This window comes from Neopsephotus bourkii, unplaced genomic scaffold (assembly GCF_033783945.1).
Source record: "Neopsephotus bourkii isolate Nb327-2 ecotype Australia unplaced genomic scaffold, CSIRO-AGI_Nbou_v1 NB_1760, whole genome shotgun sequence".
Lineage (NCBI taxonomy): Eukaryota > Metazoa > Chordata > Aves > Psittaciformes > Psittacidae > Neopsephotus > Neopsephotus bourkii.
Window position 1 is genome coordinate 1,751,007 of NW_026902234.1, and position 16,616 is coordinate 1,767,622.

At 44.1% G+C, this 16,616-nt stretch overlaps 1 protein-coding gene across 4 annotated transcripts in view; it reads right to left on the minus strand.

Moving 5' to 3' along the window:
• GABRA5 (gamma-aminobutyric acid type A receptor subunit alpha5) overlaps positions 1-16,342 on the minus strand; it is a 56,483-nt gene extending 40,141 nt beyond the window's left edge. The window contains exons 1-5 of one of the 4 annotated variants that reach the window (XM_061377826.1): positions 16,219-16,342; positions 14,714-14,866; positions 6,683-6,804; positions 4,793-4,860; positions 4,459-4,679 (exon numbers count right to left, since the gene is read on the minus strand). In XM_061377826.1, the coding sequence (XP_061233810.1) occupies positions 4,459-4,679; positions 4,793-4,860; positions 6,683-6,804; positions 14,714-14,799 (497 nt within the window). In that variant the 5' untranslated portion in view covers positions 14,800-14,866; positions 16,219-16,342. The other 3 variants (XM_061377828.1, XM_061377825.1, XM_061377827.1) reach the window with 3 other exon arrangements.
• Positions 16,343-16,616: the final 274 nt, after the last annotated feature.

The window sequence follows — 16,616 nt, forward strand, 5'->3', positions numbered from 1 at the left end:
GCAGCACTGTTATCTTCCAGTCAACTGGTTTTATAATTAATAGTTCTACAGCATAAAATGGTTAGCTTGCTAATCAAGTGCTTCATAGAAACGCAGACTTCGTGCTAACATGCATCCAGGACATGTGTACACTTGCACATAAAATTTTAATGCCCAGTGCTAATGTTAAGAAACAGTATTTTCAGCATAGATTGAAGCCTGTGCGTGCGCTCCCGAGCAGCAAGCAGCGTGGTTTTGCTGCCACCAAGTGGAGCCATCCTACACACTGCTGAATTTTAAATATCTCCCAGGAATGGTAAAATAACAGTATTTCAGAGCTGTACTAAAAAATTTGTACTTCCTTAACACCATACTGACAAATGTCTGCAGTCTCCAGCTGATAAATTATGTATGTGCAGATCAATGGGACAGATTTAACTGTAAACACTCTCAGGATCTCTGGCAACCTTCAGTCACCATAACACAGGAAAAACCTTTTTTTCATTGTCTTATGATACACAACCACGTACATTTAAAATCCCAGATTCCATCAGATGACTGACAGTCCTACTGGTAGCAAAAGGGGTCTGGGGTCCTTTCAAAATGACAGTGAGAATGAGGTTCTAAGGAGCCTAGCTCTTCTGATGACACAGATTTTTCAATACCTACAAGCTGATAGAAAATCATTAAAAATGCCTATGAGCTGCTAGTGAAAAGTTAATTTATGGTCCAACGGTTTAGCTATAGGGAGCACGCTCTACTTCAGACTTTTCTGGCTTCTCTGCAGCGTTTTTTCTGGCATTCTACAGCAAAGTTGATCAAAGCTTCTGTCTTTACACCCAGTTCCAACTGACTGAAAAAATGCAGCTGAGACATGTTGGCTTTCTTCTTAGGCTGGAAAGGTTGCTTAAATCACTGTTCCCATTTTTCAGAATAGTTTCAAGGAATGAGCCAATTTTATGCTTTTTACAACATTTATTTCTCATATAAGACAAACTAAATATATTTTAAGTTTTTAAAGGAAAAGAGTAAAAATTTTTGCCTTCATTCACAAAGCTGTTTTCTATACAGATTCTTGAAATATGAAGCATATTTGCTAGTGTTTTTTTTACCAGAGCACTCTTAATGAAAACAAAAAATAAATTTAAAAGCGGAGATGCAGACAATACTCCCCTCTAGGGGCAGAAACAGAATTTGCAACATTAGGTTCAGCAGTGTATCATTTATAAAATAAAATAAATAGGGCCTACCAAATCAAAGACAACCAGAAATATTAAGTTGTTCCCTACAGAGAGTGCTGCTGCCTATGAAATCTGTCTAAATAGCATGTTGTATTCCTATATCCACGAAGAAGGGGTTTAACAGTACATGTACATAGAAGCCCATTCATCAGATTTCCCTTGCAACATATATCCCATTAACTTCTGACCTAGACAATGTCTCACCCGATGCAATATGCAAAGAATAAATTTTTCTTTCAAAGTAAACACATGTATCATGCAAACGTATGTACTGCCAAGTGCTAAAGTTGGAAGTTTGCTCAGCTGATCATACTTGGTGTATTTGGAAGTCAAATAAGATGGAAGGTCAGTATTGGCTTGGCTGCTTTCCTCCTCTTCATTCAGGCAGCCAGATGCAAGGTTGCAAAAGCAATTCAGGCATCTTCGTCAATGACAGAGGGTCCAATCCTCCCGGCACAGATTACTCCTACGTACAGTCTGGGAAGCTTGCAATTCCTCCTTGGAAACGAGGGGAATGCAGAGCTAACAGAGGGTTGTCTCCCCATCCCCAGATCTTGAGAGCTCAGTAAGCCTGTTGGGAGCTACAGGAGATGGGGCTGAAGATCCAGGTAAGACCTAGTACCTTCAACCAGCGTATCAATGCTGAGACAAGCAGCTCTCCCCTCAAAAAGCCAGTGCTGTCTACCTTCTCACAAAGAGCCATCCTAGGCAACACTGTTGAGCTGTTACTTTCATTGGTAACATGCAAAGTCAGCTGAAAGGACTGGCTGCATGTCACAGCCACCCCTGCATAGGTCAGGATGGGATCCTCAAGCCACCTCGCAGTAGACTGTCACTCATGCTGCTGAAACGCCCATCACAAAAAACTGCTATCCCTGAAGTGGCACAGCTCCATGCACTTTACAAAAGCAGCCCCCTGACTTGTGTTTAAGCAGAATAGCACAGACACTCTTTTATTTTTAAAGTTATTACTTTCAATAGTAGAAGGCAAGCTATTTAAAAAGCTTTGCGCTACATTTCTTATCGCATACACCATGGCTAGCGGGAATTTATCTTTGCACACATGCACGTCCACACACAACACTCTAACAAAACAAAAAAAAAAAAAAAACAACAAAAAAAAGAAGCTATGTTGCATGTTTTTTTTTAGGTTGCAAAAGCATTCTGTGCCTTTCTGTAGCCTACAAAAACATCAATCCCAAAGAGCATTTCCCTTGTGGAAACCAGGGGAAAAGGAACTGAGTGGGATGATGAGAAAGTCTGTGTCAAACCCAAATTATTCTCCAGCTCCATATGCTGAGCAGGGCAATGCCTTTTCCTCAATATACCTATAGTCTGTGGCACCTAAAGTGACAATACTCTGCCGTAGTCACAAGAGAGGCCCTTCCACAGCATAACTCGGATTAAGCAGCGAGCACATCCAGGTCTTGCTTGCTAAGTCCTGCTGTGCTGCCTGGGGTGGCTCAGCTCACTGCCTCATGAATCAGTGCTTCGCAGCACTTCTTTAATGCTGCAAAACCCAGTGCTTGCACAGAAATAACATGCCAGCTGCAAATCCACCACACAACATAATGTTTTGCTCCAGGCTGACTGCAAGCCTGATCTGGACTTTACTTACTTTGTCTGGACTTTACTGTGTAATTTACACAGATAGAAGGGAACTACCTCTGCAGCAGTCTCTGAAGTAGTACTGGTATAGTTGTAACAGCAGTGAGACTGGTTCTAAGGTCAGCATTACAAATATTTTTGTGAAAATAAGTTTCTCTCATAGTTATTCTGACTTGTATTCATTTATGCATGTGTGCATACCCTTACATTGTTTCAGTTTATTGTTGCAGAAATCACTAAATTGGGGCTAGTAAGAACAGGAATACACATAGTAGATGAGAAAACTAAGGGTTGGGGTTTTTTTCCCTTCTTTTAGATATGAGTTCTGTCACTTCCAAGTCTTTTTAGTGCTGGTGCACTTACAGCTGTGACAGTCTAATGCTGTAAGGACTTACGTAAGGATGCCTTACTTCTCTTAAATCTGTTTTCCTTTCAGGAAAAGGGATTTCAGGATAAGGCCTAAATAAATAAATAAGGATGAAAGCTCCTGAAATCAAATCTGGGAAGCTCTAGGTGCCTGCGTATGAAAGCATAATACCCTTGAGCTCCAACAGGTCTTAACCACTGCTCCCAAGGGGTGAGCTCAGGGATCGCCCCCCCAGTGTGCTGCACTGGGTAGCTTTTGGCTCTGCTCTGCAGAGCACCAGCATCAGTGGGAACTCAGCTCCCTTCTCCCCTTGTTGGGAGCTGCCTGCTGAGATGCCTGGCATCTCAGCACCTAACTTCAGGCTCCTCTGGGATGGAGTTTCAGTCCTCTGCTAGGTTTCAGGCACCACTCTGGCCTTATATGTGAAAAGCTCAGAATTACATTTTGTTGCTCGGTAGGTTTTTCTTTTCATATCTTTTCCACATGTTGTTCATATGACTACGCTCTTGGAGAAAATCCTGTTGAACGTAGACAGCAGCCTTAATTACTACAGGCTAATTACATTGAATGAGCAAATTGCCATACACCGATGTGGGATTTGGCCTGAGAAGTATTTCAGGCAATCCTCTAACATCACTGATATTATATCTTATCTGGAGGTTATACAATGATGAAGCTTGACAGTATCCTCTAGACAGATGAGGAGCATGACTCCGAAGAACTGAGACATCAGTTTGCTTCTCTGCCAGTATAAAGTGCCAGCTTTGTTTTCAGGTAAGAAGCTTCACAGTGCTCCTAGCTTATTTCATTTATCCCTGTGATGATTTGCCTTTTATCAGTATTAGTGAAATTGAAACAAAATAGCAATAAAAACTCCACGGGTTCAAGATGTACTGCCCCCAGACAAGATAGTTCCTGGTCTTGGAGACAGCTCTCCTGTAATCAGCACTGCAGCAGCAAATACAAACAGCAAAAGAGAACAGATCTTTGTAAAAAACACTGGACTGAATCATCAAATCTGTTGAGAATATGCCTTCGATTTAATCAAAGGAAATATTTAAGCACTAGCAGTATTCAGAAGCTACAAATTAATTGGTACTTGTAGGCAGTGATTATGTTTTCCATTTTTCTTGATATTCACATAAATACGCGTGAAAGATTGGTTGCCCGGCTCTACTAGGAGTGGGGGAAGTGACACTCTCCACAAGCATTTGCAAAGATAGTTGGGAATCACCATCAGAAGAGATCAATCGTGGTTATTACCTCATAGTGTACAGCAGAGTGCCATCATCCTCCAGGCGCAGAAGTTTGTTTGGGGTTGTCATGTTGTGAGCAATAGACTTCTTGCCATTGTGGAAAAAAGTGTCTGGGGTCCAAATCTTGCTGGCGAGCAGGTTGTTGAGAGGGAGGCGCTGCATAGGTCCTTTGAATCGCAACCTTTCATCTTTCCAGCTTTGTCGGAAGAAAACATCAATGGTGTATTCCTGGCACAAAGAAACACCAGAAGTATTGCAGGATCTGAATAGAAGCAATGGTTGCAAAATCAACTTTAGCAAAGCAGGTACAAGGGATCTGGCAACCACACTCTCAAACTTACCATTTCGGTGTCTGACACAGGACCAAAACTGGTAACATAGATGTCTGTTTTCACCTGAGTTATTCTCTCTGTAATAAATAATAGGCTCTGCATTAGGAATTGCTTTAAGATGCAAATATGTGCTTGAGATGCACTTCTCTATTAACTCTGAATCACTCAAAAATCCCCAAAAGCTTGAAATTAAAGATGTTTGAGGAGGGATTTAAACCCTGAATAAATGCAGTGATCGACCTTTGGGAGCCCAGGCTCTCTTCTTATAATCAGTGGAAAGAAGCAGGCCCATAAAGAGTGCAATTCCTCTGGCTGGCAGGTTTTGATCACAGAATCACAGAGTGGTTTGGGTTGGCAGGAACCTTAAAGATCACCTTGTTTCAACCTCCCTGCCATGGCCAGGGACATCTTCCACTAGACCAGGCTGCTCCAAGCCCCATCCAACCTGGCTTTGAACACTGCCAGGGATGGGACAGCCACAGCTTCTCGGGCAACCTGTGCCAGTGCCTCGCCACCCTCACAGTAAAGAACTTCTTCCTTACGTCTCATTTAAATCTACTCTCTTTCAGTTTAAAACCATTACCCCTTGTCCCATCACTACGCCTCCTGATGAAGAGTCCCTTTCCATCTTTCTTATAGGCCCCCTTTAGGTACTGGAAAGCTGCTATAAAGTCTCCCTGGAGCCTTCTCCAGGCTGAACAAGCCCAACTCCATCAGTCTACCTTCATAGGAGAGGTGCTCCACCCTCTGATCATCCTTATGGCCCTCCTCTGGACTCACTCCAACCAGTCTATGTCCCTCTTGTGTTGGAGGCTCCAGAGTTGAACACAGTATTCATTCATAAGACCAAGAGGGGGAGAATCATCTCCTTCAACCTGCTGGCCACACTTCTTTTGATGCAGCCCAGGATGCGATTGGCTTTCTGGGCTGTTAGCACATATTATCAGCATATATTTGCTACCTACTATAGGATGAGATGAAGAGTATCTTGGAAGGACCTATTTCCCTCCGCTGGCTTGGGTGATCTGCCCAACTTCATCCATCTATATTATAGATGTCCAAAGTTAGGTGAAATGAATTCAATCCACAAAACTCTAAGTCTTTCTGGCATCTTTTCAAATCCAGGACTAATTTAATTTAAGGGCAGAAATTTCAGAAGTTCGTTACATAAGATAGGAGCATGAAGCCCTATTTTCAAGCATCTCTGTGTAAAGTGAGAGGAGAAGGAGAGAAAGGGATGAAAGCAATGTGTTGGTCTCACAAGAGGAAGGGGTGGGGGTAGCCAGATTAAAAAAGGGCCAAGAAAAAACATAACAGATGGTTTACACATGCATAGGAGATGAGAGAAATCTGGGGGATAGAGAGCTGAAGGAGGGCTCAACAAGGTTAGCATGGCAAGCAACTATTCACATGTATGGTTTTAAAATAGCTGCTTTAGAGGTTACCAAAATGACATATTAATATAGACTTCCTGTTGCTGTCTAAAAATGGATGATTTGGGGATCTGTTTTTAACTGATTTTTGCCACTGGCACTATTTTATACATGCTGACCAGTGCAGGAACTTTGCAGCAACCTGCTAGCACCATCTCACTCACCTGAGGGAGTACCAGAAAGAAAAGAAATCCAAACTGTATTCAATTACAGAAAAATGCATCACACATGCTCTCCTAATGCAACATCAGATGACCTCAATGACTGAAACAGGACAACTGTCAGTGACCTTTGTATTGCATCCCATTTGACAGGAGACAAATCTACTTTCTGGGCTTTTTTAGCTAACAAAATACAATTCCCTTGTCAAGGCCCATGCTGAGAGCAGGTACCCACGTGGGAGGGCATCATGTAGACAATGGTCCTGTACAGTGGAGGCCTGGCCACAGTGAACGTGTTATCCTACCTCCCAGTCCTGGGCGCAGTCGGTTGTCGTAGCCATCCAGCAGACCGTCCAAGATCCTGGTGAATATAGTGATGTTATCATTGGTGTCCTCTTTTCCCGGTGCTGTTGGCGTTTGTGAGAAGCTATTTTACGCAAATGAAGAAAAGAAAAACCAAGTCAAAAGCTGTGTCAGCCTCAACGGGCTTCAGTCTCAAGGGAACTTTGTGATGGAGCCTCTGCCCTCTCTTGCCGTTCCAGCTGAGCAGCATGTGGAGTTGCAGTGATTTTATCACTGCTATAAGCAATCATAAAGAGCTCTCCCTGGAGGAGGAGGACCTAAGGAAGGGCCCATGTCATGGAGGTAAAGGCCTGGGGCATTGGATCAGAGTACACCTAAGCCCACTGGCCATCTTGCCGTAAGGCACAGGGAGACCCCAGTCCCTTGTTCTGCCCTGCCCTACTTCAGTCTCACCATTTCCCAAGTGCTGGCATGTCTCCATTCCCTGAAAGGAGCAAGGTCAGCTCTCAGCACCAGCAAAAGCTGTGACTGGGTTTCCACTGGGTTAGCTCTCCAGTCTTTGGGAACTGCATCAGCAGGCAGGGGATCTGCACGAGCAGCACTGGCTTGCCTGGGGATACCGCTTCAAGTGTGCCTGAAGGTAGTCTTTAATCCTTACATGCCAAACAGCTTCTAATTTACAGTTTATTTAATTTATTTCAGGATAACAACTCCCACTGCATTCAGAAATCCCAGCCCAGATCACTGGGGTATCTGAAAAAACCATGTAACTGCAGTAAAGAAAACACAGGTCTTCATTCTTCCTGTCTCTTTTGCCTAAATTAGTCCTCCCTTGTAGTATGAAAACAACAGCAATGGATAGTGGGCCTCATTCCATATCTTTTAAGCCAAATTTGTTTTATTATGAACTTTCTTTATTTCAACATTTTATCCATGGCTTAGACCTAGGAAGCTGCTCACAACTCAAGAGTACAACTATAATTTACATTTTTAAGTCCATTTGATTTTTTGATTTAAAGATGTTTAGGAGAATCCTCTGCCTAGTGATGCCTTTGCCCACCAAAAGAACATAGGCTTAATCTTATCCATAAGCATGCTTCACCTGCAGCAAGCAACGACCATCTCTCAGGATAGCAAGTCTGCTCATACTCGGTGCTTATTCAAATTTCAGTCTCTGCTGAAACAGGCAACAAATGCTCCAGCTGTGACAGAGCACATTGTCCCACTAGGAACCGTACCCTGCCTCATGCACCCTGCCAGCAGAGACGAATCACACTCCAACAACCAGCACTCGACATGAACTAGTCACCCAGAGAGAAAAAAAACACTTAAAAATCCATGTTTATTCAGTAAATAGAGAACCTCAAAGCATCCCTCTGAACAGCTTGCCTTGCACAATGCTTGTAACACATGTGTTAGGCTTACCTAGCAGACCAGGCTTTATACAGAGAAAGGCAAGTGACCTCAACCTGGTTTAACATGCTCAAGGTTTACAGTAACAGGACCTTGCTGACACCCATGAGATGGGTCTCGAAATTTTAGTGACACAAGACCTGTCTCAAGATGAGCTCCTGGTGGGCACTTTGCAGACTTGGGGACCCCCAGTCCTGCACCTGTTCCTTTTACAGCTTGTGCGTTTCTGCTGGGAAAGGAAAGGATCGCAAAGCCTCTCAGAAAGGGGATAAAGGCTGGGCAGTGGCAGCATGGGCCCAATTATAGGAAATGCCAAAGCACGTGAAAACGCCTGGCCGAGGAGGCTCCTTGCAGCCCGAGTGCCATCAGGGCTGCTGTGACCCTCAAAAAGCTCAATAATGGAGATCCCAGGCCACCAAGGAGCTCCCCTTTGCTGCAGGTGGAGGCATAGCCAGAAATCTCACCCACTTTTCAGGCCATCAGGTCAAAAGACCAAATTTGTTCTGTTTTCTATGCTGTGAGCAGAACCTTCAGTGAGTAACTGAGGCAGCCAACATCACAGACATGTTTGACTATAATGAAAGATATCATTCCAGCAGATGCAACCTGATTACAGAAACATTAGACATCCTTACACACCAGACCATTCAAGACAAAAGACTGTATATTTTTCTGTCAATCATAATAAAAGGGATTCACTACATGAAGGTGAATATTTACAAGTACCAGCCTAATGAATACAAATGGCAGACAGAAGTTACAGAGGTGCGTCATATGCAGCGACCATAACTAATTCTTTGGTAAAATCCTAGAATACTATTTTAAACTTTCCTCATTTATTTTAGCTTCTTTTTTATTATTATTCTTTCATAAGAAAGAGATAAGCATCACACTGTCTGCCTGCTTCACCCTATCAATGTAGGAACCTGTTCTCATTTTCCAATGTATCTGACAAAGAAGCGGAGAGATCAAACTTCATTTCATTCCTACAAGTTTCATGAGAAGCAGTGACTAGACAAGGGGAGAGCAATCTAAATTAGTGCCTCATTAAGTAAAAATGTGAGGTCAGCAGTCATCTATTCCCTCTGGCTGCCTGGGCCAGTCAGCACACATGTAGCTCAGAAACAGCCTCAGTAAAACCAGCCCACCTCCTCTCTGCTAATTAAGAGACATATAGGAGACTTGCAGAGTGATTAGGAAAGGTCCTGGGAGAAAAGGACCACAGAGGTAAAATGCAGGTGTTGCAATGGGAGATGGGAACAAGGGATGCCAAATGCAGAGCCAGGATTATTGCAAAGGTACAGTGCTGGGGGCACAGGATACAAAGCTTCACTAGTTTCTCTGCTCTTGAAAAAGCTTGTTATTTTTAGTGCTTATGGCTGAATTCAAAGCCAACTGAACTCAGAGGGAAGATTTCCATTGAACTATTTTTGTGGGGATGGGACAAAACACACTTAGTTCTCACAACTGCTCCTCTGAATCTGACAGTAGTAATCAATGCTGCTTCTTTCTAGCTATCTCAGCTATATATATTTTTCACAAGAATAGTATGCACATCTCAAATACTGAAATACTTTTATATCTCCACAAGAAAAGCTAATTAATACAGGAAAAAGGCAGAGAAACAACTAGGGTGAAGACTCATAAAAAGAGTCTGCAGCAAAACTGCAATCCCATTTATATTTGGCAGATCGCTTCACCCAAAAAAGATAGCATCTGATGCTGAATTTCGATGAAATGTCAGTATTACTTGAAGTTGCATTTGTAAATGGGTTCCTGTTTGCTATTAATGCAAATGTTACTTTCTCTTTCACAGAAAAGTTGACGTTTAATTTCTATTTTTGAGATTGCTGGTGAAATGCTTGCTTTGGAGTAAGTGCTGAGGTTGTCTTTTATGACGTAAGACCTTTAAACTGTCCCTGCAAGCTTACGTGCATATATTAGATACCATAGCTCTAAAAATAGAAAGAAAATGTGTGATATCCTAAACTAATTATTGCCACACAGCTAAAGATTATGTTTTATCAACATATTAGTAGGTAAGCACATTATTGCCTCTCTGCAACCAAAAATGTTTTCATTGCAGACAATTTCAGTTATGAATAAAAATAAACCTAGAAAAGCACCTTAGGAAAATGCTAAAAAAAATCAAAGATAATTACATTTAAAGCTCATTAGTGAACATAAACTAAACCAACCAGGAGTACTTCTCATCACACTTACTTAATATTGCAATTTCAGGGTGACTGAAAAAATCAGAAGCCACAGAAGGGGCCCATCAGTGTAAAATGTAATAACTCTGTAAAGATGTTCAGCTATCTTTTCTGACAAGTTAATTGTTTACCATTTTAAACATCACTGTCCTTTTTTGCCATCTAGTCAAAATCATGACAGGTACAACTCATAACTTAGCTGTAATAAAAGGAAAATGTATAGTAGATACTACATTTTTCCAAAAACCTTATTTTTTTAAAAAGTAAGAGACACTGTAAGGACTATTTCACTATTGGAAGTTGTATTTTTCTCTCTCGCTGTCTTAAAAGCAGAGTTTCGAATAACTTGCTTTAATAGGATTGGAATTATACCAGAACTTCAGACAAATTAACAGTTTGTGGAAAAGGCAGCGGAGAATGCACTTGCACACTTTTGGATACTGCCAGCTGGCCAGACATCAAAGGAAATAGATTTACTTCTCTAAGTTAGCTTCTTGCCATCCCTTTCTTACAGATTCTTGAGATCTAAAACAGCTGGTATTTTGGGAATTTGTGCAATGAAGATTCCATTCTTTCACACTGGATTAGGACAGAGGAGAGGACTGAGCGAAACGATGAGAATGTAATGGTCTTTGCAGATCCTTAAAGAATAATGTAATTCTTTTATTTAGCAAAAGCAGTATTTTACTACCCACAAGCAATTCATGAGCAGTGTAATGAAAACCTGTTCTTCACAGAGCTATGTCTTATCGTCCTCCTTGCACCTTAACATAACACCCCTTTCAATATCCTGAATTTCTCCCAGGGTCATTAAACACCTTCCAGTACTCTCAGCTTGCCAGGTCACTGACCTGTAGCTTCTCTGGGAGGCAGTGTGTGCCAGGGCTGGTCCTGCACCAAGCACGTGCTGGATGGCCTGCAGGTACACGCCTGCATTTTGGCCAGGTGGGAGGCCAAGTGAAACAGAGATGCTGAAGCTGTCACTTTCTGTTTGGCAGAGGGATTGACTGACTGATGCCTGTCTGCCTTCTCCAAGTGCTTCTAGGTACCCACTTAGTCTTCCGGTTATTAAAATCATCTGATGGGTTCAAAAAACTATCTGGAGACATGCAGAAGGAAAGAAAACAGGATAAAAAAATAAACAGACAAGCATGACTGCACAATGAGGTGATAATTCTTACAAAACTATGTTAAAAATATGAGGAAGACCTCCCTAACGTCTGCTAGGAATGACAGGGAAAGAGATAACCCAGCAGGACTAACTGCTTAGGGTTGCAGAGACTAACTTGAAACAACAGCCTGAAGGAAAGGTATGTTCAGCCTAAACAGCAGGATTATGGTGTTAGTGGTAAGGGCTGCGAGGTAGTGGAAAAGCATGTGAAACTACAGACACACCTCAGACTGAATTCTTACAGTGTACAGAGAAGTCTTACATGGGCTACATTTAATTGGGATCTTCTGTTTTCCATGTTTCTACTATTATAAACATTATTATCAGATGACAGCTAAACTGTGGGTACACCAACTACATCCATTCCGCTTGGTTTTGGCTCTCAAGACAGATTTCTGAAGTTGTGCATCCAAAACGCAAATGCACAGGGATTGCGCATCACCAATATGTCCTCAGAGAGGTGCCTTTGGGCAATCTGGGGCTTGCAAAAAGAGTCAGGATGCAGTAAGGTTGGCCAGTGTAGGGCTAGCTGCATGTTACCTAGTTTTAAGCTGATCTCAGTGCAGACAGTCACCTGTGGTGTCCACCCTTGCAGGGATCCACGAGGGCCCATGAGGAATTGAACTCTTGTTTCATCTGAAAACACTCTTCATGGTTATATTTGACTTTCTCTTATTCTCTAGCTCTATTATTAATGTTTACTTTCAAGACAATTGTGAACTATCTTGAAATGCTTCAGCAAAATATCTCAACTCGTTGGAACATTACAGAACTCAAGGCTGAATTAAAGCTTGAAAAACCCTTGACTTGCGCTCGACTTTTTCTGCAGAAGTAGACTCATAAAACTGCTACACCAGCAATGGTGGGTGACTTAACATCCTCTTCATATTTCATCTATACCTTTGAATTTTAATTCAGTGATTTTTCTTTAAATAACTTCTACCAACTATGCCTACAGTCTTTCACTCCTGCCTGTTGATGTGGATAGCTCTCGATCGTCATTCCACATTTATGTTAAACATTAATCACAGACTTTTGCTGAGATTTCTGAAGTAGCCTAGGAGACTGAGATACATAATTCCTGTTTATTTTACCAGGCATTGTGCATCAAAATCCCCCAAGGTGGCCTTGGCTACATCAGCAAAAACTGTATTTATGATTTAATATAAATATGGAATTACTACGGAGCATCGTAGACAAATCTCTGCCTTCATCTATAATGTCCTACAGTATTTTGTTTTTTTAATTTGTGCTCATTTGACCAATCACTTCTATCTAGCACGTTGAAAAATGCACTGCAATGCAATGGCGCAGTCCAAACATGGATAAAACTAATAAAGAAGAACCTGGTAGCAACAGCAAGTATTAGCAGCACTAGATCCTTGCAGTTAATACACCAGCCTACATGTTAATTGTACTGCTCTGTCCTGAAGAGTCAGCCCCAAAGCACTTAGCAAATTACACTTTGAAACTGCTTCTGCCTCTGAAACAGAAGCGCTGGAGCATCCCCTCTCTTTTGAGCAGGGTCAAAATTCAGCCCTAAGGCAGTGTGTGAATGGTGCAGTGAATTGGAGCTGCCTATCTCCGCAGGCCTAGCCGAAAATTACTAGATCAGAAAAGGGGTGGTGGAGGGGGAAGTTACGTGATGATCTCATTTTAGTACACAGAAGCTTTTTAAGTAACTTGCAGAAAACAAGTGTCCTAGTTTCCCCTAGTTAGTTAACTGTCCTGTTCTGATTATCTTCCAGGTTACAGGTCATGCCAATTCCTAACTGGGACTTAATTCAGTATTTGTTTTGGGGTCAAAAGGGAGAGTTAAACTCTCTTTTCTCTTTGCAGCTTCACCTTTACTTCTGTAAGAGAAGTAACACAGTTAAAAGACCCCCACATCAAACATGCCATGTTCAGGTACTGCAGTGTGCTACCTTCAGCACAAATGATGATGGTCCACCAGGAAGTACTTAAGGTCATAGTTCTCAAGATTATCTCAATATAGTAATAATTTGTCAAATTGCAACCATGTCAAGACAAGTTTTAAATAGGTCCCACACTACCTATGCCCTGCTCATTTCTATCACAAAGTCCAGCAAGAGTTTTGCCTCAGACCACAGTAACAGCAGGACTGAGATTTTCCAAGGTGGATACATCAGAGTGCAGGTCTCTGCATCCTTTGTAGCGTGCAGTCCTACAACCATTCACATAAGCCACAGTAGTCACAGGCTTCTGACTGCCCACACTGGACACTCACTGGAGACAGGGCTAAGTTTTACTTCTAACGTACACACTCATCACTCAAAGTCTGGTCTTTCTCTTAGTTTCAATCTAGAGAAAAAAATCACTTTGCTTGAAACCAGAAACTGATTTGCATCTCCATTTTGTTTCTTCTTATAGCAAGGAATTGATGGGTGTGCTTGTGAATCAGCACATTGGGAGGATTCATTTTTTTCTGGTGAAATCATAAATGATTGTTCTCCTCCACAAAGAAGAATCAACCTACGTTTCCAGAGCACTTTCGAAATGCCTTTTCTAGATTCCACTGCATAGCCTGATTTTGGAAAGTTAAGATCTCTGGGTTTCAGAAAAACACATAAATAGGGTGTTTCTGATTGTCTGGTTGTTTTGGGTTTTCTTTCCTAAGAGCTATAGTAGGAGTATTTCTTTGATACAGTTTTCACAATATCACCATCCGGAAAGCATCCAAAGTAAAAATAAGGGAACAGGATTCCTGGCTATATGCGTTAGGGAAACACAATTTCTAATCATTCCAGCAAGTTTCAAACTCAGCCATCCCTCTGAGCAGTCACAATCTTAGCTTACTCACTAGAAATCCTGCACCATCCAGCAGCCTGCTCCGAGTTCTGCTGTTGCAGCCTGCTGCTACAGCCTACACCCTGTAACCTGGCAGGTGAGAGGGAATGTCCAAGCTCTCCTCATCGCACCGCAGCCCCCTGGCTGTGCAACACCACAGGTCAGAGCATTCAGCAGTGTAGGCCTAGTTGTCTGAGCTCCCCGTGCACCCCTCTCTCCCCAAGCCTTCTCACAACAGCATTACGGGCATAAAGAACCGATCCGAGACAGTAAATCTGAGTACGAAAACAAATTGCTCCCTTCCCCCTGACACCAGCACATTAAGATGAAATGCAAAGCCCGCTTGTTTTGTTCAGCACCAGGAGCCAAGGTTTTTCATCTCCTTAAAAAAGCCCACAGCAAAAATTCAAACACAATTGGCAACTCACCCGAAGTGGCTGGCTAAACTCATGGAAATGCAGAAGAGGAAGAAGTTTTTGATCATGATAAAACCAGAGACACTCCCATTGTCCATTCCAGAGGAGAGGAGGAACGCAGGTGGTTGCTTTGGTGAAGGTGCAGCTGCTCACGTTGTTCATACGCTGCAACAGTATTAAAAAAGATAAATGACTGCCCGGATAAAGAGCAGGATGGCCGAGTTCAGCTAACACCGCATCTTCTGCTGTCTGTGTTTTTCACAAACTTATCTAGGCTTATGTAAACATCAGCTGTTTATGTAAAATTGTATATCTTCAAGGACGTGTTTTACCTTCTGCTGACAGAAAAGTGCAAGCCAGGAAAAATTCTTAGTGGCCCAGTTTTCCCTTATATTCGTCCGTGATACAAGCAACTAAAGAAACAGTCACCGTTTCCCAAATGCCAATTTCGACCCTTTACCTATTTCAACAACTTCCAGACGCCTGCAAACCCAGGCTGTGTGCAGCCTCCGCATCCTTTCCTTCCATCACAATTTTTTTCCCATTAAATACCCTGCTTCCCTTTCCAAAATCCCAGCTGAAATGCCAAGAAACACCTACTGCTTCTTGGAATTCATGCTGCTGATGCACGGCTTAGCAAAAGAGAGGGTGGGATGGGGAGAGGGTGGGGGGAGTGAAAAGTGACCTTCCTCGCAAAGGCACATAAACCTCACGCTAGCAGGAAGAATGACAGTCATATAGCTGCTCCAGCGACTGCCGCTTTTTGGATACCTGCCTTAGCCACCAGTCCACCAATTTCAGCATTGTGCACCAATGTTTTCTCCTGTGCACTCAAAAAAACCAAACAAACAACCCAAACAAAACCAAAGAAAATCCAAACAAACCAAACCCCAAACAAATAAAAATAAATAATAATAATTAAAAAAACCCAAACAAACAAAAATATCCCCAAACCCCAAAGCAACACCCAAAAACAGACCCAGAGGGAAGCTGCTTGCTTTTCCCACCTGAACCTTACGCCCTCGCGATACACCGCTCCGCAACTTACTCTTCCTTCCGCGCCGGCGCAACGAGGCTAATATCCCAAACCAAAAGCCTCCCGCCGGGGCTGCGCGCGTCCGGTCCTGTCCGGCCCGCCCCTGTCCAGTCCTGCCCGCGCTGCCCCGCGGCGGTTCCCGCTCGCTCCGCACCGCTCCGCACCGCGCACTGCGGGGCCGCCGCTCCTTCCCGCACACGCGCAGCCCCGGCCCGCCCGCACCTGCCCGGCCGCCGCCGCCGCCCGCTCCGCGGAGGGTGGCACCTGCTCGCCCGCGCCGCGCCCGCTCCGCTGCCCCTTCCCTTCTCCCCTTCCCTCGCATCCTCTCCCCGCACTGCCCTCGGGCTTCCCCCCACCCGACCCCGCCAAAGTTTTCCGCGGCCATGTGCGCGGCGCCGGGCGCAGCGGCGGCCGCCCGTGGGGGCGCGGGGGGCTGCGTCCAAGGGCTCTCCGCCGCCTTCCGCCGGAGCGAAGAGCTTACCAGCCGCCGGCGGGGGGACGACGGCGAGGGGGCGGTGTTTGCCCGAAAGTTGCGGAGCGGCAGCGGCAGCGGAGCGGGAGCGGCGGCGCTGCCTCCCCTCCGCTGCCAGGCGCGGCCCCGCCGCAGCGCCGCGCCCGCGCCGCCCCCGCCAGGAGCCGGCGGCCGGGAGCGCGGCCTCGGGGACCCCCCTCAAAGGGGCCGCGCAGGAGCCCCGGGAGCGCCCCGCTATCCTCGCACCGGTGTCCCGCGAGCAGCCACCGCCGCGCTCCCCAGGGGGCACCGAGAGCCCACGGAGAGAGCCCCGGCCACCTCACGCAGCGAGTGAGGCTTGCGTATAGCTCCTTGCGCACACGTACCATAGAAACACAGGGTGGTTTGGGTTGAAAGGGATCTTAAAG